General features: G+C 48.4%; 1 protein-coding gene across 5 annotated transcripts in view; it reads left to right on the top strand.

The window, feature by feature from the left end:
* Nucleotides 1–25,146, top strand: part of Bcat1 (branched chain amino acid transaminase 1) — an 82,955-nt gene that overhangs the window by 38,898 nt on the left and 18,911 nt on the right. For all 5 annotated transcript variants that reach the window (NM_001394001.2, XM_087656336.1, NM_017253.4 and 2 more), the window contains 4 exon segments: nt 3,058–3,258; nt 10,020–10,130; nt 11,824–11,943; nt 22,707–22,870. In NM_001394001.2, coding sequence (NP_001380930.1) covers nt 3,058–3,258; nt 10,020–10,130; nt 11,824–11,943; nt 22,707–22,870 — 596 coding nt within the window.

Raw genomic sequence — 25,146 nt, 5'->3', positions numbered from 1 at the left:
TGTAGATGTCCTGCCTGCTCTCTACATTCAGGCATGCTCAGATACACAAGGCAGGCCTCTGCAAAGCCAAGATCAACATCCTGTCCCCTTCCCTGCCCCTTCTCCTCAGTTTCTTTGGTTCTTCAAAACATTAACCACCTTTTGATTTAGTTTCCTGGCTATTTCTTTATCTCCCCTTTGCTTGCAGAGCAAGGATGGTTATTTCTTTTTTTTTCTTTTTTCTTTTTTTCGGAGCTGGGGACCGAACCCAGGGCCTTGCGCTCGCTAGGCAAGTACTCTACCACTGAGCTAAATCCCCAACCCCAGGATGGTTATTTCTAATGACCATGGCATTATAGACACAGAGTAGCTCAAAAATACTAGATCGAGGTATGGATAATCCGTTGTGGATATCCCATGCTAACCTGTATGTCTGTCCTTGACTGACAGTCACATTGTCTAGGAAGCAGGGGCTGGACCTCGGACAGTCTTGGAACATTCTGTGCGTTCCCCGAGCCACAGAGCCTCTGCAATTAAAGCTTAAATAAAATTAAAGGTGCTAAGAATAATAAAAAAGAATGCTGATGTTGAGTAAAAAGGAAAATCGGGCACCCTCAAGGTTGATGATGTTACTTACGGTTTATCCTAAAGCTTGAAGACAGTTTTATTAAAAGTTCAAGAGAAAAGTAGCAGGGTGGGCAAGCTGTAATCTTGGCAGCTGCCTGGAGGAGGGAGATGGGTAAGGGGAGGAGAGAAAGCCCCGCTTTTGGGATAAGCTGTTTGCTGTCTGATGGCTGTTCATTCCTTGTCAGGAAGCGGTACTGCAGAGTTATAAATTTGGTGAAGATTTAAGAGTGGTGTGCAGTCAGCCTCGAGTGAAGCCAGAGCTGGTTTATAGTGGCTGGGAGAGCAACGTTTCCCTGGTCCTTTGAAGAATCATTCACATTATTGATCATGTCATTTAAAAAGAAATCGGGGGGGGGGGTTTGGGGATTTAGCTCAGTGGTAGAGCAAGCGCAAGGCCCTGGGTTCGGTCCCCAGCTCCAAAAAATAGAAAAGTAAAAAAAAAAAAAAAAAAAAAAAAAAGAAATCGGGGCCATGGTGGCTCAGTGGGTAAAAGTAAGTGCTGGGTAAGCCTGCCTGACACCCCGTGTTTGATCCCTGGTACCGGTGGTTCACGGAGGGATCCAAATCCCAAAATTGACCTCTGAGCTCCACACGGCTATGTGGAGTGTGCCTGCATTCATACATAGCGTGTCCATGTACACACAACAACAAATAAAACTTTAAATAGCCAATGTCCGTTGGCTTTGCGGTGTTTAAGTCGTGTCTAGGATCCGGGCTCACTGGTCAGCTCACACTGTCCGTCTTACAGACAGACCTGTTCCGTGTCTTCCTGTGAGAAACTTTGCTAATAATCTCAGGGTCAGAAACTGTGGGTGGGGGCTGGGGGAGTAGCACAGTTGGCAGAGCGCTTGTCTGGTGTGCACAGCTCAGAGTCTTTGTATGGAGAGCTTTTGAGCCAGCCTGAGTGACAAGAGGCTCTGACGGACGCTCCCCCAACCCCCACCAAAAGCTTTCTTCTTTATAGTTTCTTTTTAAAAATTTACTGTTGTTGTTGTTGTTGTTGCTGTTGTTGAATGTCTGTTCTCAAGTTAAGGGTCAGAAGTGAGGTGACTTTGGGTGTTTGTGATGGTCAGGCTGGCTTTGTGGAGAACAGCTGAGGGCACTTGTTCTCTACCTCCCTGTTTTTGTGGGGCTGAATAGGAGGGCTTTTGTTTACTGTCTCCTCCTCCCAGGACAGCGTTTGTATCTGAGGCTCCATTCTCTGCCTGTCCATCTTCAAAGAGAGAGAGAGTACTTCTTTGCTGTGCCCATCTGCCAGCCTCTGCATCTGGAGGAGCAGGAGACTTGTGCTTGGAATGTTCTGGGGAGGTGGAGCAAAGCCATAGTGGGCAGTGGCTTGGTCCTTAGAGATCCTTCTGTGAGCGGTGCTGCTGTGTTTCCTGGAGGATTCCCCTTCCTTTGGGAGATGTTCCACTTGGGTTTGGTGGGAATGGGGAACGGACCCTCCTCTTCCTAAATCATTTCAGCACACCTCCCACACACAGCCCTGAAGTTTGCTTCTTGTGGGATTACAACCAAAGCAGCTGCAGGGATCTGTTTGTGAGTTAGCCATGCTATGTAACCTCGGCTAGCCTGGCACTCTCTTTGTAGCCCAGGCTGGCCTCATATTTGTGGCTCTTCTCATACTTCAGCCCTCCAGGGTGCCAGGATGATAGGTGTACACCACCGAATTATTGTAGGAATTATTGATTTTTTTTCTACAAAAAAAATAGATTTCTAGATTCATTTTGTTTTGTGAAGTAAATGTGTGTTTTGACTTTACATATCTGTGTGCATGCATTGTGCCTATGGAGGTCAGAAGACAGTGTTTATGAATGGTTATGAATGGTTATAAATGGTTATGAACCAACACCGGGGTGCTGGGAACCAAACTTGGGTCCTCTGTGAGAGCGACAAGTGCTCTTTCCCACAGAGCCACCTCCCCGGCTCTAAGATTATTATTAGTTTACATTTTTAATTGTAGCTATTCATCGTTTGTGGGGGAGGGGCCGAGGGGGGGGGATGCATGCACAGCGCTTGTGCACAGCTCAGAGGACAACTTGCCGGGCCTCGGTTTTCTCCTTCCACCATGTGGGTCCCAGGATCAAGCTTGGGTTTGCAGACTTGGTGGCAGGTGTATGTATTTTGCTGAGTCACCTCGGCAGCTGAACTCTGAGCACAGGTTTGGGTCTGTTCGATTCTCAGTGTTAAGAGCATTATATTGGGGTTGTTGTGTGAGACTTGTTCTGTTTTGTTTTGTTTTGTTTTTTGACAAGGTGGGTGAACTTCTGAACCTCTTGCCTCCGGTCTTTCTGTGGTGCCGGGGTCAAACCCAGGGCTTCTGCAAGCACCCTACTAACTGCAGCAAGTCCCCAACACTCTGCTCATGACTGGTTACAGTCATGTCATCACCATTGGATCATCTAGCCAGTGCAGTGTGGGCTCCAAGCTCTTTCCTTTTCTCCTCTACAGGCCAAAGATCTCATTATCACAAAAGCCGATGTCTTAAAAAAGAAGCCCGACCCCAGCTCGCTGGTCTTTGGAGCTTCGTTCACTGACCACATGCTGATGGTGGAGTGGACCTCCAAGTATGGATGGGATAAGCCTCACATCAAGCCTTTTGAAAACTTGTCCATACATCCCGCTGCCTCTGTTTTGCACTATGCTGTGGAAGTAAGTGCTTGAGAGCTGCCGTGGGCCATGATTCTCTGCCTTGCAAACTTCTGGGGGAGGAGGGGGGAGGGGGAAGGGAGTTTGGGGGAGGGGACAGACCCTGCTGTCTTTACTGGAGGTCTGGAGGTCGTCATAAATGTCTTCAAACTTCTGTAGCCAAATGGATACGTCTCAGAGCTAGTTTTGCAAGTTGACTTGGTTTATCTGTGATGTTAGTGTTTTTGTGTGTGTGTGTGTGTGTGTGTGTGTGTGTGTGTGTGTGTGTAGAACATATAGAAGGGTTAGGGAAGTTAGAAGTCTGAGTTCACATTAAGCCAGGTATGGCCATGACTGTAACCTCAGTGCTTGGCAACTTAAGCAGGAGATGAGCAGAAAGTTCAAGGCTAATCTAGACCATGCCCTTCTTTCTGGCCAGACCAGGCCACAGACCCTCAAAGAACCACAAAGCAATGAGTATTACTAATTTATTAAGGGCTCTCTTCTTCTCAGATCTTGGAGTGATTGTGATGGGTCTCAGGATGAGACACCCGTGCTAACTGCTTTCTCATAACCAGCCCATGGGATGGCATTGAGCGTTCTCCTTCACACTGGAGTGTTTGGAGAACCCATCTCTCAGTCCTCTGCAGATACATAGTTAACCAGATATGCAGGATACTGCCCCATCTCCTTGGCCCTACATTTTATTTTATTCTGTTTTTTCCCCCCATACAGAATGGCTTTCCCTAGAACACTGAAGTCACAGAGATAAATTCTAATCTACCAAGGGACTGAAAATGACCATAGGAAACTTATTAATAGCGATGATCAAATACTCATTTCTGAATACTGGATCCCAAGATGGTGCTTTTGAGAGATCTTGTACTCTACAGAGGTCCTTTTCATTTCATGGTGTTTAGAGTTGGCATTTCCCACCAGAACACCCTGGAATCCAGTCATGTAATGATCCGATGTGAGGAGCGAGTGAGTTCACAATCAGGGCTGAGGAGTTCACTCAGGGGTTAAGAGCACCTGCTGCTCTTGCAGAGAACCATAGCTCAGTTCTCAGCACCCACATGGCGCCTCACGACCCCAGCTCCGAGGAGATCGGACACCCTCTTCATGTCTTTCGACAATCACTTGCACATGAACACACATATGCACACATACATACACATAAATAATGTCTTTAAGAAATAAAGAGTGGGGCTAGAGAGATGGTTCAGTGGTTAAGGGCACTGACTGCTCTTCCAGAGGTCCCGAGTTCAATTCCCAGCAACCACATGGTGGCTCACAGCCATCTGTAATGGGATCCGATGCCCTCTTCTGGTGTGTCTGAAGAGAGTGACAGAGTATTCATATGAAATAAATAAATCTAAACATTAAAAAAAAACTTTAAAAAAAATAAAAGAGTGGAGGTCTATGGAACTTGGGAAATACAATCATTTATGACTTAATACTTTCATTTGTGATAGGTAGGGAGAGTAACTTATTTTTTTTTGTATTTATTTATTGTATGTGTCTGTACGGGTGGATGCATGCCATGTATACAGGCATCAGAAGGCAACTTGGGACTGTCCTTTTTCTAAAAGGGTCTCTGGGCTTGAACTCAGGTTATCAGACATAGCAGCAAGGACTTTTGCCTGATGAGCCATCTTGTCCTCCCTGTAGAGGATCTGTATTCTTGAAAGAATAAAATCAGGTAGTTCATTGGAGGCTGTACATCAGTGGTTCCTTACGCTGAGACCCTTTAGTACAGTTCCTCAGGTGGCGGTCACCCCAACCATAAAATTATCTTCTTGCTACTTCATAACTGTAATTTTGTGATTGTTACGAATTGTAACATAAATATCTGATGTGGGACCCCTGTGGAAGGGACATTCGAACACTGAAGGGGTCATGACCCAAAGGTTGTGAGAGCCACTGCTGTAGATCCGTCCCTGGTGCTGAGGGAGCGAGCAGACAGACAACTGTTTCAGTGAAGTGTCTGTGCAGTCCATAGGACAGGTCGTTCGCTCGCTATCTTGAATGAGTGACAGGTATTGAGCAAGCACAAAGCAAAAGAATGAATAGTGGGTGGAGGCTACACAGACTCACCAGAGAAGTAGCAAAACGTGCTCCAGTTCACGGGGAGAGACAGCCCATTTGAGAGAGCAAGCCGAAGTCACGTCATTAAACGGGTGCTCAAAACACCCAGTAGGAAGGGACTTGGGGGTGTCTATGGTCAGAATGCACCAGATCAAATCTGATCTGGGGAGATCAGCAGGGCTGGGCCCGGATGGTCCTTGCATGGGAGACACCGTCTTGGGGAGCAAACAGACCTCCTGGAAGCAGACTGATCTGCCTTTGAACCAGCTTCTGGCTTCAGACTCCCACCACAGGCATTTTAAAACACGGGATAAACAGCGGTAACATCTGCAGAAATGTTTGGCCTCCCAGAGAAGATTCAAGGACCCGGTGTTTTTGCTGATGTTTCCCTCTCTGTCACAGGATGGGGGTGCCAGCCTGCTCCAGGTTTGGGTAAACATTCGGGTCTGACAGGGAGCGACCAGCCCTGCCTTTGGAGTCCCTCTTTTGCCAACACAGTGTATGTTGCAAGACTCCTGACCCAGTGGCAGCCCCTGTTCTAGAAGATGACCAAACAGCTCCTTAGTACCTTGGTTTTGTTTTCTAAAGATAGGCTGGCTTCCAATCCACGGTATAGCTGGCCTTGAACTCCCGATTCGACTGCTTTCGCCTCCTAGATACTGGGGTTACAGGTATGCATTGACGCACCAGTCTGAACTTAAGGATTGGTTTCATATTCCCAGATGACTGCCAGCCGCACGGTCTGCTGGGTCATACTCACACCAGGCTCTTCGAGTCAGATGGAAGGTAGACGGACCATTCCCCTTCAGAGAAGGCTGAGGTAACCTCGGAGCCTCTAGGGTCCCTGGTTCTCAGACCTAGCAGCCAGAATTACCGTCGGTTTCTGATTTCCATTCATCTCTGAGGCTATGTCACCCAGCGGCCTGGGCACCACAGTCTGAGAACTGCTGGCCTTTATAGGGAGTGATTAGGAAGAATTTTAAAAATTTGGGGTTTGGAGTTCATCAACCGGAATTTCAGTTAGACTTTTTTCATGTTATTATTATTTTTGGTGACAGCCTGGCTTCAAAATCATAGCAGTCCTCCCGGCTTAGCCTTCCAAATGCTGGGATCACCGTTTTTAAAGAAAATGTCGGGTCCGGGGCTGTAGCTCAGCGCTGAGCCCTTGCCTTGTATGAATAAAGCACTGTGTTCCACTGCTAGCCCGAAAACCAAAAATAGCCTCAAATTACAGTTATTCTGCCGTAAAGCCACAGCCTTCTCCACATTACTAGTGCTCTAATAAAACACAGCGCTTCTTCCTAAGGCTTGATTAGCTACACCGAGTTACCAGACATGTCTCCAGTAAGAACCAGATTGGATCTGGCACTGCTCAGGCAACCTAGAGCCCGAGAAAAGACAGCCCAGGGACCTAAAGTCAAATACTAAATCTAAATCAAACCTAAAATTTAAAAAGAAATGTAGCAATGAAATGGGTATTCTGCTGTGCTCATAGATCAGCCACTGGCAGAAAAGCTTCTTCCTGCAGCAGAGTGAACAGATGTGGAGACCTATAGCCCGACACAATGTAAAAAGTGAGAGAGCATACATAGAACACTCCGCCTTGAATAGAATGTTTCCATCAAATCTCTCCCCTGAGAGCTCAGGGAGCCATCACCCTCCCCCCCACTTTGCCCCTGCTGAAAAAGAGGCAGAAAGAGTGGAAGAGGCACAGGGTCTGCCCCAGGTCCTCTGCATCTCTAGTCTGACTTCCAGTTTAGTTTGTATGGGATTCCTGAGTGTGCAAACCAGTGGATCTGATTCTATTGCCTTCTCTTGGGCTCTTCCCCGCCTATTTTGCCCAAGTCCCACGTGTTAGCTTTTGTCTTATCTTGTTATATTTTATTACTATATTGCTTAGACGCCTGTTTATTTTCTAATGAGAGACAGAAAGGGAGGGACCTTCAGAGGGACCTGGGAGGAGGGAAGAGAAACCAATCAGCATATAACATGTGAGAAAAAAATTATTTTCAGTTAGGAGGGGGAAAGAACTGGATTGGGGGTGGGGACACAGCTCAATCCATAGCATGCTCTTCTTCTGTCACACATGAAGCTCTGGGTTCCAGCCCTGCACTCTTGTCTGTGAATAGCCACACAGTGTGAGGCAGCCCCTAGCTAGCCCTTGGTTGGAGAGAGGGTGAGGGGCCCACTGAGGCGGACAGTGGCTCAGGACTACTTGGGCGGGGCACGTTGGGAAAGTTCATATTTGGGATTTGATCTAGAAAAGGTGTATGCATGCCCCTTGGCTCTTTGCCTACTTGCCCAGGGAGAAGTTCATAGCTGCGGAGTGTCCTTACTGGGGTCTGAAGGCAGTGAGTGCCCCTCTGTGAGTGCTGGAGGCAGTAGTTTTCCATTATGTGTCCTTGTCCAGGCTGCCACGTGAGTCTTTCTCTCCCGGGAACTTCCTTGTTCATGGAGACAGGTGTGTGGTGTGTGACACACAGCTCTTGTCCAGAGGGAGTAAGAGGCATGTTATGCTGAGCCACGGGCACGTGGAATCAGGTTGCCTGGATGACACAGCCCACCATGGAAGTGGTCACCAGTCAGCAGGTTTATGGAATGTGCTGGTGGGGACATCATTGGGTAGCAGGGTAGCCAAGTAGAAACACCTACTGTCTGATGACGTCCTTTCAGTTTCTGGTTGATGATCGGCATTCAGGAGACTATGAGGTTAGAAACACAGGTGGGGAATTAATGGTCATGGAGATTAAAGGTAATTCAGGATGATTTGGGTTCTGGATCCACAACATTCCTGCTGTCCACTATTATGGAGAGTTAGTTCTGTGGTAGCTCTAGCTTAGTTGTCCCCTTTTCAGAGAACTTCAGCTCAGAAATCTGCCCTTCCCAAACCCCTCAGAGTGTGTGTGCCTGTGTGTGTGTGTGTGTGTGTGTGTGTGTGTGAGTGTGTGTGTGTGTGACTGAGAGAGACAGATGGGCAGACAGACCTTGCCTTTTAAGGCACTGTCCACCTTGCTCTCCAAGATAGGGTCTCATTGGTTAGGGACTGCGTAGGCTGGTCGACCAGCAAGCCCTGGGGATCTGTCTGTCTGTTCTGGAATTACAAGTATTACCACCTGCCTGGCTTTCATTTATGTGGATTAAACTCAGGTCCCCATGTTTGTGTGTATCTATGTGATCATGTGTGTGTGTGTGTGTGTGTGTGTGTGGTGAGGGGAGGGCATGAGATCACCAAGGTGTGCTTGTGGAGGTCAGAGGACAACCTTTCAAGTAAACCAGTGTCCACGAAAAATAATGTAACTAGTTTGGCTCACAAATTCCTCACAGAGGCAAGTGCTTTCCCCTGAGGCTGCAGTACACACACAGCACACTGAAGTAACCTGTGAAGTAGTTTCTTTGTCATACAAAATATTAGGATCTTTATTGGATAAATGATATTCAATAAAACGGTGGTGAGTTGACAAGAAGCCTCCTGCTTGGGAGAGGACCCAAATTCATGATGGCTCACAACCAGCTGTAACTTCGTTCCTGAGGATTAGGAACCCTCTTCTGGCCACTGCATACACACATACACGTGGGCAAACACTCATGGAAGGGAAAGAAAGAAGTTAACTAGAATTTTCTGTCAGCTAGACTTCCTTGAGCTCTTAGCTGTTGATGTCAACCTTTGGAGGGTCCATCCCAACTCCGTCAGTCACCGGCTTCCCAAACCATTGAACATTACAGATCGATAGATAGATAAAGATAGTCTAAGGGTGAGATTGCCTATGAAGACATCATATATATATATATATATATATATATATATATATATATATATATATATATATATATATGGCTTTCTTATGTATATAAGAATATATGTATGTGTATACATATATTCTTTTATGCTATGAGTACACTGTAGCTGTCCAGACACACCAGAAGAGGGTATTGAATCCCATTACGAATGGTTGTAAGCCACCATGTGGTTGCTAGGAATTGAGCTCAGGACCTTTGGAAGAGTAGGCCGTACTCTTAACCATTTAGCCATCTCTCCATGAGAAGTCTTAATGTGTCAGGTAAACCTGAACAAGTCCTTGACTTTGCATTTTCCTCTGGTGACATGGGACTTCCAGGGAGATCCTGGGGGGCAGTGGGAGGTAGTGATCACTGTGTAATGGGAGCACACCCCCAGCTGTGGTCACCCCGTTACAGGAATACACCGTCAGCTGTCCAATCCTCTGTGAAACTAGGCACTGTTGGGAGGACATATTGTCACGTGTGGTTTAAGTTCCCATCAGTTGGTATCATGGTCAGTGTAGTCTTGGTGAGCCAAACCTCAAGAAAGGACTATTTCCAAAAACCTAGGCTAGCAGTTAGCCAGCCCTCTCTCCCTTCCTCCTCCTCCCTCCATCCCTCCCCACTCCCTCCCTCCCTCCCTCCCTCCCTCCCTCCCTCCCTCCCTCCCTCCCTCCTTCCCTGCTCTCCTCTCTTCCTTAATTGTCCATGGCGTGGTGGAGGCGGTACCACAATACTTTAGATTGTCCTTTCCTGGTTGCCCATCGGGCTGAGTACTGAAAGGACCCTTTTACCCCTTTTTCTGTTCCCATATCGCTCCCCGCCCCACCTCCCCTCTTCATTCCAGTTGAGGCCAAGGGCAGCAACTTAACCACTAAGATCGTCTTAGTCACCTTCTGAGACCTTTCTCTTTTCCTCAGTTGTTTGAAGGCTTGAAGGCTTTTCGGGGAGTTGATAACAAGATCCGATTGTTCCGGCCGGACCTCAACATGAAAAGAATGTGCCGATCTGCCGTGAGGACCACTCTGCCGGTATGCACATGGGTGTTCCCTTCTGTTTCATAGACATTCTGCTCTCACATCCAAAGCAAGCAAGCAAGCAAGCAAGCAAACAAACAGAGTATCTGACATCCCAGTATCTGACATCCCTACACTGTGATCATGCCCATTTACGATGATCATGCTAAAGCACTGAGATCATGTTAGTGCACCATGATCATGCTAGAGCGCTGAGAACATGCTAATATACTGTGATTATACTAGTGTCCTGTGATCATGCTAGTGCCTGTGATCATGCAAGTGCCCTGTATTGATGCTAGTGCACTGTGACGGTGCTAGAGCACCGTGATCATGCTAGTGCACTGTGATAATCATGCTCATGTACTGTGACGATCATGCTCGTACACTATGATCATGCTAGTGCTTGTGGTCACGTTAGTGCACTGTGATCATGTTAGTGCATCATGATCATGCTAGTGCTCTGTAGTCATGTTAGTGCACTGTGATCATGCTTGTGCACCATGATCATGCTAGTGCACTGTGATCATGCTCGTGCTCTGTGATCATGCCAGTGCACCGTGATCATGCTAGTGCTCTGTGATCATGTTAGTGCTCTGTGATCATGCCAGTGCACCGTGATCATGCTAGTGACCTGTGATCATGTTAGTGCTCTGTGATCATGCTTGTGCACCATGATCATGCTAGTGTGTGTCACTGTTCCACCTTGCATAAGTCATCGAGTCTCTAAAGGTGTCCCTCTCTGGCTTGTGAATGAGTGGAAACTGATTGACTAGTTTACAAAGCGTGTTTGTCACCTTTGGGACAAGCTGACATCCCCTGAGGAATGAGCTGTCCCCTTGTCTTTGTGACCAGTGTTCAGTTCAGAACATGCCCTGGTGTAATTCCTCAATGGTATCTCACCAACAGCTTCCTGTTCTGAGAGGTCAGAATTTAAGTTTCAAACAGGCAAGTGTTACCTCTGTTTTCCCTTGTGGTTTGTGTTTTATGTTTGCTGGGTTGTTTTAAACCTTAAAGCTGTAGCTTTCTCCTTTTTAAAGTAGAAGTCACGATACTTCTACTTGATCCTGTTATCTAGTTGATCCTGTTACACTTGATCCTGATATTGAGTTACAGTCGAGAACAGAAGAGGTCACAGATACCAAACTTTAAGTAGAAGTCATAATATTTTGTTAGATTTGAGTATAAAATCCAACTATAATTGATAGAAGGGACACAGATGTCCACCTTAAAGTAAAGACCATAACTTGTTACATTTGAGTGTAAAAATCTAATTATAACTGATGTGGGAGTATGGTCAATAGGGATCTAATTTCTTTTTCAAAAATCTCATTTATTTACTTGTTTCTCTGTTTGGGGCAGGAAGATGAGTGTAGAGTTCAGAAGCCACTTGGCTTTCTCTCCACCATGTGGTCGTTGGGCTCCATGGCTTGGTGCCTTTACACACCGAGCCACCCTGAAGCCTCAGAGACTCTAACTTCTCAGGTTTTCCCTTATGAATAATTCATGGGTTTCTGGAGGGATTCACAGATTATTTTAAAAAAAGCATTTATTACAGATACTTCTCACGATGTTTTCGCTGTTCGAGGACCCAATCAGGACTGCAGCATGGGACCAGCTTTGAAAATTGAGCTTGTGTCAGCTCTCTGGCCCGGGATTCTGCATCTGTGTCCTTTGTTGGAACTTATTAGGGATTCTGTCTTTTCAGGAGTTTGACAAGGAGGAGCTTCTGCAATGCGTTCTTCAGCTCATACAGCTCGACCGAGAGTGGGTCCCCTACTCAACCTCTGCCAGTCTGTACATCCGCCCCACATTCATCGGGATTGAGGTACGGCCTGATTCTATTTAGAGGAGGTTGCTTTTTTTATCATTTAAAAAGCCTTTTAAAATTATTTATTTTCTGTGTGCACATGAGTGGGTGTGTCTGTGCATGAATGGGTGTCTGAGATGGTGTGTGCACATGAGTGGGCTTGTGTGTGCCACCGTGTGTGTGGAGGTCAGAGGACATCTTGAGTATTGGCTTTTCTACTATGTGTGCTGTGCGGAAGGAAGGAGCTTGGGTGGTTGGGATTTGAAGAAAGTTTCTTTCATCCTTACAGAGCCATCTTGAATGCTCCAAAAGTCATTTCCATTTTTTTTGAAACACACACACACACACACACACACACACACACACACACACACACACCAGTACACACACACACACACACCAGTACACACACACACACCAGTACACACACACACACACACACACCAGTACACACACACACATATATCACACACACACACACACACTCACACACACACACACACCAGTTCACACACACCCATACATACCTGTCCCAGTAATGTTAGACCTTCTTTGATCTAATTGCTGGTCCTGAGCTTGCAGGGATGTGGCACCCTCGTGAAGACCCTTGGAGGTAGATGCGGTCATACTGCAGAAGTTTTGTCGTCAGGGGAGAGTGTTTGGTTTTATGTTTATTACCCTGAATTCTTAGCAATTCCTGATCTAAAAAAAAAATAGGAAGAGAGGGTCCCCACCCAAAGAGAAGTTGCTGGAAATATACTTCACCGGAAGCCTTCAGGAGCTGGTAGGAAAGGTTCGAACAATAAAACTCAGGGCTGATGGATAGGCCAGGCTTGTTGGCAAACACCTTTACCCACTGAGCTATCTTGCCAGACCTACTACTCTCTATGGTGAGTCCATTGCAGACGGCTTCTCTGTCTGTGACTGGCATCTGTTGAGAAGCCAGGGCCGGATTGTTTTCAGATTCGTTTATTGTACGTGTGTTACACTTACATATCTGTACATGCTGCTTGTGTGCTTGGTGCCCGAGGCGGTCAGAGGAAGGCGTTGGATCCTATGGAACTGTAGGAATGATGGCTGTGAACCACTCTGTGGGTGCTGGCGATCAAACCCAGGTCCTTCTGAGACAGGCTTTCTCTGTGTAGCCCTGGCACTTCCTCTATAGACCAGGCTGGCCTTGAACGCCAAGTCCTCCTGTCTCTGCCTCCTGAACTCTGAGATTAAAAGTGTGTTCCACCACATATGGCTCCTGTGGCTTGAATTCTGGCTCAGCCTGCAAGTATTGGGGGCTACATGTGTAGGCAGTCTGCCTGACTCAAGGATTTAATTGTAGTATAAAGGTTTTTTTTTTTTTTGATTTTTTAAAAATGTGTTTAAAGGCTTCTTCACTTGGCCATTCCTTTGCTTTAAAGTTTTCTTTATTTCCTTTAAACCTCGCCCATGTGAACAAGGCCTTTGTTGAAGAGCTCACTTTCTCCATGGAGACACCATGTTCTCTGACTCCCAGGTATTGATTACATGATTCCACATTGATTACAGTGCCTGCTCACAGCACATCAGGTGTTGATTGGTAATGTCTGTTTGTCTTTGCTCTCAGTGTTGTGCCCTTGGTCACCTGACCTGGTATCTTCTTGCTCCCTCATAGTCAGCCCTGGTTAGTTGGCCTAGTTGGCCTCCTTGGAGATGTCTAAACTATAGAGGTTAGTATGGGACTTGTCGTTTGGCTGACAAACCTTTTTCCCTGGGAGCCACAACATGCCCCAGATAGGGAGCCCATAACAGACTGAAGCCCATACCACCTAAGTCCAGCTTGGTGAGCCGATGAGCTTCATGACCGTTCCTTACAGGGATATGGGTGAGGGGTCACTTACCTGAGCAGAAATGGCTCAAAGACAGCTGCATCACCAAAGCACAGGTGACAGCTCCCAAAGCTGGGGACTGACCGCGCCACAGCCTGCAGGCAGCAACAGGTGGGAGTGTCCTTTCCAGTTGCTTCTCTGTTGATCTAAATCTCTCCAGGCCGCTTGGCTGGTTTCTCCTTCCTCCTCAGCTGGCCTAGCCTCAGGTCTTCTCTGCAGCTTAGCCTTTCTGAGACAGACGCTCAGCTTTTGTTTCTTATTCTAGCCAGGGATGTTGGTAGTGAATCGGGGACTCACTCCCTGGAACTGCTCTGAATTGTTCACCTTTACCGCTTGAAGAGCTTCTGGATGGATGGAATGTTTCATTCAGTCTCGGAGGGAAACACAACACCTTACTTGTTATAGTTGTCTGGAGGAGACAAGTTCTCATTAGCCTAGCCCTGCTAGCCTAGAGTTTACCCTGTAATAGCCCAGGTTGGCCTCAGTTTTACGCCAATCCTATTGGGTCAGCTTCCCCACTTCTGGGATTGGTGGCTTGGACCAGGGTGCTTGTTCTTGAGGGCCAGGGTCTCAGCTTCTCTCCCTGATTGTCGACTTCAAACTTACGGGTAATCTCCTGCCTCTGCCTCCCCTGGCTTTTTTGTTTGCGTTTTCCTCTTCCCAGCCAGCTGCTGGAATCGTATGGTCAGAGCCTTGAGGAGATTCCTAGTCCTATGAGCTGTCTCTTGCTGTGCTGCCCTGCAGCTCAGAGCAGGCCCCAGCAACCTCGTCTGTAACAGGCCTGGCAGGACACGCCTGTCTTAGTCGGGGTTTCACTGCTGTGAGCAGACGCCATGACCAATGCAAGCTTTATAAGGACAACATTTAATTGGGGCTGGCTTACACGGTCAGAGGTTCAGTCCATTATCATCAAGGCGGGAGCATGGCAGCATCCCGGCAGGCATGGTGCAGGAGGAGCTGAGAGTTCTACATCTTCATCCGAAGGAAGCCAGGGACAGACTGAGCATCCTCAGGCAGCTAGGAGGAGCGTCTCCAAGCCCACCCCACAGTGACACACTTCCTCCAACAAGATCATATCTCCTAATTGTGCCCCTGCCTGGGCCAAGCATTTTCGAACTATCACAACACCTTAGGTTTTAAAAGCCACATAGCCACCCAGCCTGCCCTGCCCATGGAAACGAGCAGGCAAGTCCCATCACATTGGAAGGACCGATGACTGTGGCAGCAAGCAAATGACATTGGCTGTGAGGGACTATGTCTTGTTGTCCTCCTCCTCCTCTTGACCCTCTCCCTGTGTTCCTGTGCACGTGACCGTGTGCACATTTCTGCTTAGGACTGATTTTAGACCCACCGAGCGGTGTTTCTCGGTCCCGACCTCGCACTCCGCCTTTTCCAGTGTTCAGTTTTAAGGCTGAGCGTTCAGCTCTAGGACCACACCCCCTGCCAGTAAGGGAGCTTCCTCACACACCCTGTGGTGCTGGGCCTGGCCTCTCTGTGGTGCCGTTAGGCTAGAGGTGAAGCCTCAAGGGAAATGGCTGTAATAGTCATTTGTGTCACCTGACAGCTTCATTTCCGTGCAGGTGACTTGAGCTGTGGGGGATGGGACCTCTCTTCAGTGACAGGAATGCAGGAGGCAGCTGGTTCCCAACTGCTGGGAGGAGGGGAGGAGGGGGAGCAGCAGGCGGTGGAGGAGGAGGGGAAGATCTTCCTGGTTCCACAGCTGCATCTTGCACATCCTACTGTCTTGTCAGGGTTTCTATTCCTGAGCAAACTTCATGACCAAAAAGCAAGCTGGGGAGGAAAGGGTTTAATCAGCTCACACTTCCACATTGCTGTTCATCCACAAAGGAAGTCAGGACAGGAACTCACACAGGGCAGGAAGCAGGAGCTGATGCAGAAGCCATGGAGGGATGTTTCTTACTGGCTTGCTTCCCCTGGCTTGCTCAGTTTGCTCTCTTATAGAACCCAGGACCACCAGCCCAGGGACAGTACCATCCACAATAGGTTGGGTCCTCCCCACTTGATCACTTATTGAGAAAATGCCTTACAGCTGGGTCTAATGGAGGCATTTCCTCAAGGCAGGCTCCTTTCTCTGTGATAACTCCAGCCTGTGTCAAGTTGACACACAAAACCAGCCAGTACACCTGGTATCTCTGAGGCGCCATTGGCCTAGAGGTGAAGCCTCCTAATGCTGGCACCAAGATGCCTGGCTTCTTTGTCCTTCTCTGCTTACTTTATGGGACATTTGTAAGTCTGAGTGTGAAGTCACCATTCTCAGAAGTGACCTTCAGTATCCCTGAGAAGTAACCAGGGACTCTGTCACCTGAGCCCATGGGACAGAGCCTTCCTCCAATAGCAAAGCCTGCGGGTGGCCATTGATGTACCCCTCAGCAGCTGACCTTCAGACATAGTGGCTTTGATGTTATCTGTGTGGGGCAGGGTCTCTTGTGTCACTCACTTTGTAGCTCGGGCTGGACTCGACTACACAGTGATTCTCCTGCCTCAGACTCTCAAGTGTTTGAGGTTACAGGTGCTTGCTTCTCTGACTGTCTCTACAGCCATTTTCTATAAGGAATGTCTTACTAAGGTTCGGTTGTTTTTCTACAAATACCTGACAGACATTAGGAATTACGGTGCTGGCAAGATGGCTAGCGGCTCAGAACACGTGCTGCTCTCGCAGAGACTGAGTTTCGTTTCTAGCACTCACACGGTGGCTCGCAAACATCTGTCACTTCCAGTTACAGGGCATCTAAAGCCCTCCTCTGGTCTTCGCAGGGACTCGGGGCACACACAGTACACTTACATACATGTAGACAAAACGTGCGTGATAGATAGAAATGGTCCTGCTTTACAGAGTTACAGTGGTTATCAACACAGGAAGAAATAAGTAGAATTAAGATGACTATTAATTAGTCCACCCTTGGCAAACAGGAGACTGGGATGGCAGATATCACAGCACCTAACTGAGGCCGAAGTGACATCTAAAGGACTTGTAAGACGGCCTCAGTGTTGGATGCAGCCGGGAGGGAAGACCCACCCTGAATGTTGTGGCACCAACTCACTGGCTTGGGTCCCTGACTAAATTAAAGGGAAACGGGGCTGAGCACCAGCGCCTGCCGCTCTCTCCCCGCTCTCTGACTGTGGATACAGAGACCAGACGCCCCAGTGCCCTACGCTATTCCTTCCCCACAGCAGTGAGAAAAGTCATCAATGCAAGGAGTCAGGGCTTCAGTGTGGATTGTAGAGGACATAGCCCTGTTGGTAGAGGTGGGGAGGGCAGGAGAGGATGCAGAGGGGGAGAGGGGGAGGGATTAAATGGTACACCATGCCCAGCAGGGGCTGGAAGTCAGGCAGCAGCAGCAGCAGCAGCAGCAGCAGCAGCAGCAGCAGCAGCAGCAGCAGCAGCAAGTGCCTCCAGGGAAGGCCTTGGGAACCGTGTTGATTATTTCTCTTATTATTACACATATGTGAGTGTTCTGTCTGCATGTACGGGTGCGCAGCCCATGCCTGCCTATGACTGAGGATGTCAGAAGAGGGCTTTGAATCCCTGGGAGCTGGAATTACAGCTACTCTAAGGCATGTCTGACTTGGGTGCTGGGAACTGGTCTTGAGTCCTTGTAGGAACTGCAGGCACTCAGTCCATTTAGGCATCTCTCCTGCCCTCAGTTGTTCATGCTGTTGTTGTTGTTGCTGCTGCTGCTGCTCCTCCTCCTCCTCCTCCTCTTTCTCTTCTTCTTCTTCCCCTTTCTTCTCTTCTTCCCTTCCCCTTCCTCCTCTTCTCTCCCTCCTTCATCCTTTCCTCTCCCCTTCCCCCTTCTCTTTCTCCTCTGTTCCTCTTCTTCTTTTTCTTCCTCTTTCTCCTTCTCCTCTTCTAGACTTATTCAGCCCCCCAAATCTTATGCAACTAAACTGGCCTTGTCCCCCAATCCTCCTGCCTCAGCCTCCTAAATGCTGAGATGACAGGCCTGAGACATGCTTCTATTTTCTCATTTAACTCTGAATCCTTTTAAAAAAGAAGTCGGGGGAAGCAAGCGAGCTGGTCTTCCTTCAGCCCCAGGCACCTTACTTGCTCTTGTTGGCTTTGGTCAGGACTGTCCTCTCCTCTCCCCCACCCCTGCATCCCCCTACCGACTGCTGTGCTCTCTGCCTCTGAGGCCACACTGTAGACTAATGGAATTTCTCAGCTCATTGACCCCTTTCTGTCACCCTTCAGATAACTCATGACATCCCGCCTTCTGTGCAGGGATTTCTGGGTGACCCAGAAAGAAGTGGCAATGCTCAGTGTGAAGTTGCCTTTGTTTCTCGCCCCGCCCAAGCACCATTTATCTATGCAGAGGACCAATGGGTCTGATCCTTGTGAACCACCATGCTAAAATGTTCCCGAGACAAACAGACTTGTCCCAGGTCGTTTGCAGTCTCCCCCAGCTGCTGGCATCCTTATTCCCTAATTACGTGGCTTTTGTTTTCCATAATAAGAAGCACAACGTTATCATCCCAGAACCTTGTCTGTCATTCGGTTGACATTACATAACAAAACTCACTTAATGAGCGTAGGATCTAAATTGCTTTTTCAGTAGAAGAGACTGGAGCAAGGGGAGGGATCCTGAATGTGTGTCTGTGTGTGTGTGTGGGGGGTGCGAAACGCCTGTCCCCAACTCTTTCTTGGGGCCTAGACTGAATTTTGACTCAACACTCAGTATTGAAGTGACATGGCCAGTGAGTTCTTTGAAGATTTCTATCTGTGCACATGGGTGCAGTGCCCATTTGAAGCCAGAAGAGGGCATCGGATCCTTGGAATTGGAGTTACAGACAGGGGCTGGGAACTGAGTCTGAGTTCTCTGCAAGAGCAGCTGAGCCACGTCTCTAGCCCCCTCAATGAGTTCTTTCCATGGAGAGACAATGAGTGTAAGCCACGGAAGCTGCTTAAGCCATCTATGGACACAGAGGAACTTCAGGTTTGCAGATGTGAGTGGACCTGGATTAAATTTTAGAAAAATACCAAGTTAACATTCCCACACACAGCTTTGGCCAGCATTAAAAAAATGCCAATGTATAACTTAGCTGTTGCTAAGGATATGTATATGAATGAAACGGTTCATCAAGATGCTTTTTCTAGAGGGAGGTTTAATGGCGGCGGCTAATTCTGCCTCTTTCCAACAGTGCTCGATGCTGCCACCTAGTGGAGTAAATGCAAAGGTCAGGGAAAGCACATTTAGAGAGAGAGATCTGTCTTTGCTTTTGGACTACTGTTAAAAACCTGAAGGCTTTGTGTGATCTGCCACAGATATCTACCTTCTCAGTCAGAATGAGGTTAAATTTAGTACAGAGGAAAGAAAATATTCCTTTTTAGCTACTTTTTTTAGTATTGTATAAATTCTTAGTTATAAAATACTTCCTATGTGGGCACTCACTGAGGTGCTCAGCAATCACGAGGTAGATGACAAGGTGCTAGTAGGTCAGACAGACAATTCATTCAGGAATTTAGAAGGTAGATGTGGTCTTCATATCTGACCTATTACATCAGTAATTTACGTTGAGTGGCCTCTCCCGACTCATGATTTGAGTTGGGTACTTTTCTGTTGTTGTGTTGTAGAGGGAAGGGTTTATTTGGGCTTACGATTACAGAGGGATAGTCCAAAATGGCAGGGGAAGTATGCTACGCAGGAAGCCTGGGAAATTACATCCTCAACCTCAAACAAAAGGCAGAAAGCCAGGTGAGACCCTCAAGACACAAGGTGCTGTTATTAGTGACAGTTCCTCCTGGTTCTTCGTCTCACAGGAAAAGAATTCAGAGACGTTTGTCCAGTGAAGCAGACTTTCAAAGGGAGCCTGCAGCGGGCTGGCCATAACGGGGGAGCAGCCCACTGAGCTCTGGGTTGTGGATTTTGAAACTTTACTTTGCAGTAGTACATGTTAATCACACCTAAAGGGTCTCATGACATTTCGGACCGTTTTTAATGTATTTGGCCCAACCCCCTCCCATTAACGCCTTTCCTTTTCCCGACCAGTTGTGCTGGGATCTTTAAAAGATGTTTTTATGGCATTTATGAGGCAGATGGTGTATTTACTGGGTGAGGTGACTCCTTTCCCCCTGGGCTATTGTGGACTGGGTCTCCCTTTTTAGGATATGTCTTCCTTCTAGCTTCTAGAAAAGCCCAAAAGGGGAGAGAGAGTGTTTGATGGGATCCGGGGCCTTCCAGCTCTCACGCCCTCGGCGCCCTCACCGGTGTTTGTGTGTGGCAACTAGGGAAGTGTCCTCCTGCCACCCCCAATCCCCGTTCCCCCCACTGCCTTTGCTTCTGACACAGTAAAAATATCCCAACTGCAGCTTCAAGGCCATTTAACCACAAAGAGGTGTTCCCAGCACCAGAGACACAGAAGGCACTGAACCAGCAATTCCTTCAGTTACCTCCCATCTGACTCCTCGCCCACAGTCTAACCATCCTCTTGGCTCATCACTGAATAAGCTCTCAGAGATAAGATGGTTCCCTCAGATCTGGGACAGACCAGGTGTGGCTCTGCACAGTCTGCCTCCCAGATGAGAGGACAGGGTTCTTTACCCTGCAGGGGAGAAGATTGTCATTTTTCCAGTAAAGTTTCTATTAAAGAACAAACACCTTTAATACCAGCACTGGAGAGGCAGAGGCAGGTGGATCTATGTGCTTGAGGCCACCCCGGACTATGGAGTGAGTTCCAGGACAGCCAGGGCTATGGAAAGAGACAGTCTCAGAACAAAAACTAACCCACCAAACAACTAACTAATCAACTAACCAACTAACCAACCAACCAACCAACCAACCAACCAACCAACCAACCAACCAACCATTCAAACCAGCCCCACTGCTCTCTGACTGGTCACTCTGACTCAGTCATGTAATTCACCATCAGTTTATTCTAGGGGCTCAGAGCCCTGGTTGGTTCTCCCGAGTATTTGTGAGTAAGTGTGTGTGTGTGTGTGTGTGTGTGTGTGTGTTGTATGTGTATGTCTGTGAATGTGTGAGTGCATATGTGTGTGAGTGCAGATGTGTGTGTGTGAATGTATGTATCTGTGACTGTGTGTGTGAGTGTGAATGTGTATATGTATGTAAGTGTGTGAGAGTGTGTTTGTGAGTATGTGTGTTTGTGTGTGTATGTGTGTTTGCAAGCATGTGTGTTTGTGTGTATTGTGTGTGTTTGTATGTGGGTGAGTGTGTATATGAGTGTATGTTTGGGAGCATGCGTTTGTGTGTGTGTGTGTGTGTGTGTGTGCGTGCCGCACGCACATGTGTCATGGCACAGCAGTACAGTGTGTGGATCGGAGGACAGCTTTCAGAAGTTGTTCTCTCATTTCACTTGGACGAGGCAGGATTTATCTGCCATGCTATGAGCTCCTGGATAGCTTGCCCACAAGCTTCTGGCTGATAGTTCTGTCTTCTTCCCACCTCACTGTAGGAGTGCTGGATCACACGTGCCTCCTGCCACATCTGGCTCCTTAATGTGTTCTGGGGACTGGACTCAGGCGGTCAAGCATACATGGCAGACAATCCCCTCGCCAGCCCACAGATGCATCCTGAGGCTTACAGATATTTAACTCCTGGTTCTTAGGGAGGGGCCCTGAGGCAGCCAGTGTGTGCTAGAGACAGGCATGGTAGAGACTCGAGTAAAAGGCAGCCCAGCATTAGCTTGCCAGGCAAAGAGCATAAGGTAGGCAGCCAGCTAGAGTCAAGTCCCCCTTGGTTGTCACTCTGTGAGACAGGCACAGCACACTGCAGTGGTCACCATCCATCCTGGGGGATCCTGGTTTGCTGCTCTGACCTGCCATCTCGCATTGCATAGCCGACTGGAGCTGACCTTTCTGTCTTTATGACTCACAGCCTCCGGGACTTTGGGTCTCTGAGGATTCACTGCCCTGACTTCCTGATTATAGTCTTCCCGTACGTGGAAAAGGCTGTCCTCGGTCTCAATTTCATTTGCTGAAGATTTATTTATTCTTATTTTTATATGCATGGGCATTTTGCCTACCTGGATGTGTGCTGTGTGTGTGTGTGTGTGTGTGTGTGTGTGTGTGTGTGTACAGTGTAGAGGCCATGAGAGGGTACTGGACCTCCTGGCTGTGGAGTTATGGACAGCTGTGACACCATTGTGGGTGTTGGGAACCGAACCTCGGTCCCCTACAAGAGCAGCCAGTGCTAGTAACTGAACCATCGTTCCAGCTCCCTGTTCATGATGTGAGGTCTAAGTTCTCTCGTCCCCTTCAGATGGGACTTGTGCTGCCTGCTGTCTCTGCCTCCTGCTGACCATTACTACAGGCGCCATCACAGCCTGCTTCCCCATGCCTGCCCTTCGCTCACTCACAGCCCTCACACTTTCCGGAGCGCCCAGCGGGTTTTGAAAAGTCTAGATGGGGGTTATGTTCTGGGGGTTAGAGAAAGGTTCCTCTTTCATCCGGTAAGCAATATCAGCAACTTAACTGACAGCTGTGTTTCTTCCTCTAAAATCACCACTCCGAAAGCGAACCGAACCGAACGGAAACCTAAAGTTGTTTTAAATTACAATCATTTATTTACGCTGTGTGTGCAAGGTGTCGGTGGGGGACCGCGTGCGCACCATAGCATGCCTGTGGAGGTCAGAGGGCAGCTCGTAGAGGTTGGTTCTCTTTCTATCCCGTGACACTCAGGGATCAGACTCAGTTAGTCAACTCTTCATGCTAGGTCACAAACAAGCGTTCATCACTGGGCCATCTCCGTCCCATCTCATCCTGCCCATCTCCCACACCCAAACTTAAATACCCATTTTCAGTATATTCTTTAAAAAGCTTTGTGTCACTAAACTTTGTTTGGGCGACCTTCCGGGATGTGGGCACAGGTCTGTTTTAGACCCTAAGAAGGATGTCTCATGGAATTACAGAGGTATGGTTTGTTTTTTTTTTCCTCCTCCTCACAGCCATCGCTTGGAGTCAAGAAGCCTTCTAAAGCTCTGCTCTTTGTGATTTTGAGCCCCGTGGGATCTTATTTTTCTAATGGGACCTTTTCTCCGGTGTCCCTGTGGGCCAACCCAAAGTTCGTCAGATCCTGGAAAGGTGGGACTGGAGACTTCAAGATGGGCTGGTAAGTCGGTCCGTGTGTCCACACGTTGGTGCGTCTCTCCTGGCTGTAGAGTGGCTGTTGTGCGCTGTCAGTGGCGGTGTGCTTGGTAGCTGCCTGTGGTTTAAGATTTAACTTTGTAAAGGTGTTAGCTGTGGGAGGTGTTGCTTGTGGCCTGCCCTCCCAGGCAGCGGCGTGGGATGGGCGCAGAGCAGTGCTTTGAACCTGCATCCTTCCCAGCTACAGGCTTTCACTCGGCTCCAGGGAACCCTGTCTGGGAAGGTGCCTGTTTCACCATCTGCTGAGCGGCCGATGGCCGGCATGCCTGGCGTGAAGGGGCAGAGGGAATCCCTGCTTCGGCTTTGCTTGGCCGTCTGTTTTCTGTTTCACCGGCTGTCTGTAGCTGGCAGGAAACAAACGAGCATCTGAGATGTGTTGGCCAGTTTCAGGGTTGACTTGGCTCTGAATTCAGAATGTCCCTCAGTGGATACAACAGAAGGAGCCAAGTTCCCCGGGCTCGTCCCATGTCTGAATCAACTGGTGACATACAGAGGTGTTCCTGGAAAGTGACTTTCAGTGATGTTCTGAGAGGATTAGGAAAGTCATAGCCCAGCGATAGTCCTCTGATATGAGCCACCGAAGCCAGATGTGAAAGGAGTCCCACAAGCCCGGTGTGCTCTCCAGCCCCCTCAGAGCATTTCTGAAGATAGGCTTCTCTAGGAAACTGTAGCTTGGGTGCCTCGGGTCTGTTCCTTCTGTCTTTGTGTTATGCAACACTGTTACATCTCACCTAAGCAGTATCAGCTTCCGAATTCCAGCCCCCGGGCTTAGCAGTTAAGAGAACTTGCTGCTCTTCCAGAAAACCGGAGTTGAGTTTTTTGCACCAGTGTCAGCAGGCTGGCAACAACCTTTAACTCTAGCTCCCTGGGATCTGATGCTTTCTTTCTGGCCCTTATAGGCACTTGTGCATAAACACACACACACACACACACACACACACACACACCCCACCACCACCACCATACATACACACACACACACACACATACACACACACACCACCACCACCACCACCACCACCATACATACACACACACACACCACCATACACACACACATACACACACACACCACCACCACCACCACCATACACACACACACACATACACACACACACCACCACCACCATACATACACACACACCACCACCACCACCACCACTACCACCACCATACACACACACATACACACACACACCACCACCACCATACATACACACACACCACCACTACCACCACCATACACACACACACACATACACACACACACACACCAAGACCACCACCACCATACATACACACACACATACACACACACACACCACCACCACCACCATACACACATACACACACACACACCACCACTACCATACACACATACACACCACCACCACCACCACCACTACCATACACACACACACCACCACCACTACCACCACCATACACACACACACACACACACAGAGCATCACCACCACCACCATACACACACACGCACGCACACACACACACACACCACCACCACCATACATACACATACACACACACACCCCACCACCATCACCACCACCACCACCACCACCACCACCATACACACACACACACACCACCACCACCACCATACACACACACCACCACCACTACCACCACCATACACACACACACACAGCATCACCACCACCACCACCATACACACACACACACACACACCACCACCACCACCACCACTACCATACACACCACCACCACCATACATACACATACACACACACACACACACCACCACCACCACCATACATACACATACACACACACACACACCACCACCACCACCATCATACACACACACACATACACACACACACCACCACCACCATACATACACACACACCACCACCACTACCACCACCATACACACACACACACATACACACACACACCAAGACCACCACCACCATACATACACACACACATACACACACACACACACACACACCACCACCACCACCACCACTACCATACACACCACCACCACCACACACACACACCACCACCACCACTATCATACACACATACACACCACCACCACCACCACCATACACACACACACCACCACCATTACCACCACCATACACACACACACACACACACACACAGCATCACCACCACCACCACCATACACACACACACACACACACCACCACCACCACCACTACCATACACACCACCACCACCATACAT

The sequence above is a fragment of the Rattus norvegicus genome, chromosome 4, assembly GCF_021556685.1.
Source record: "Rattus norvegicus strain SHRSP/BbbUtx chromosome 4, alternate assembly SHRSP_T2T, whole genome shotgun sequence".
Lineage (NCBI taxonomy): Eukaryota > Metazoa > Chordata > Mammalia > Rodentia > Muridae > Rattus > Rattus norvegicus.
Note: the sequence above shows the minus strand (reverse complement) of the source record. Positions and strands in the feature narration are given on the sequence as shown.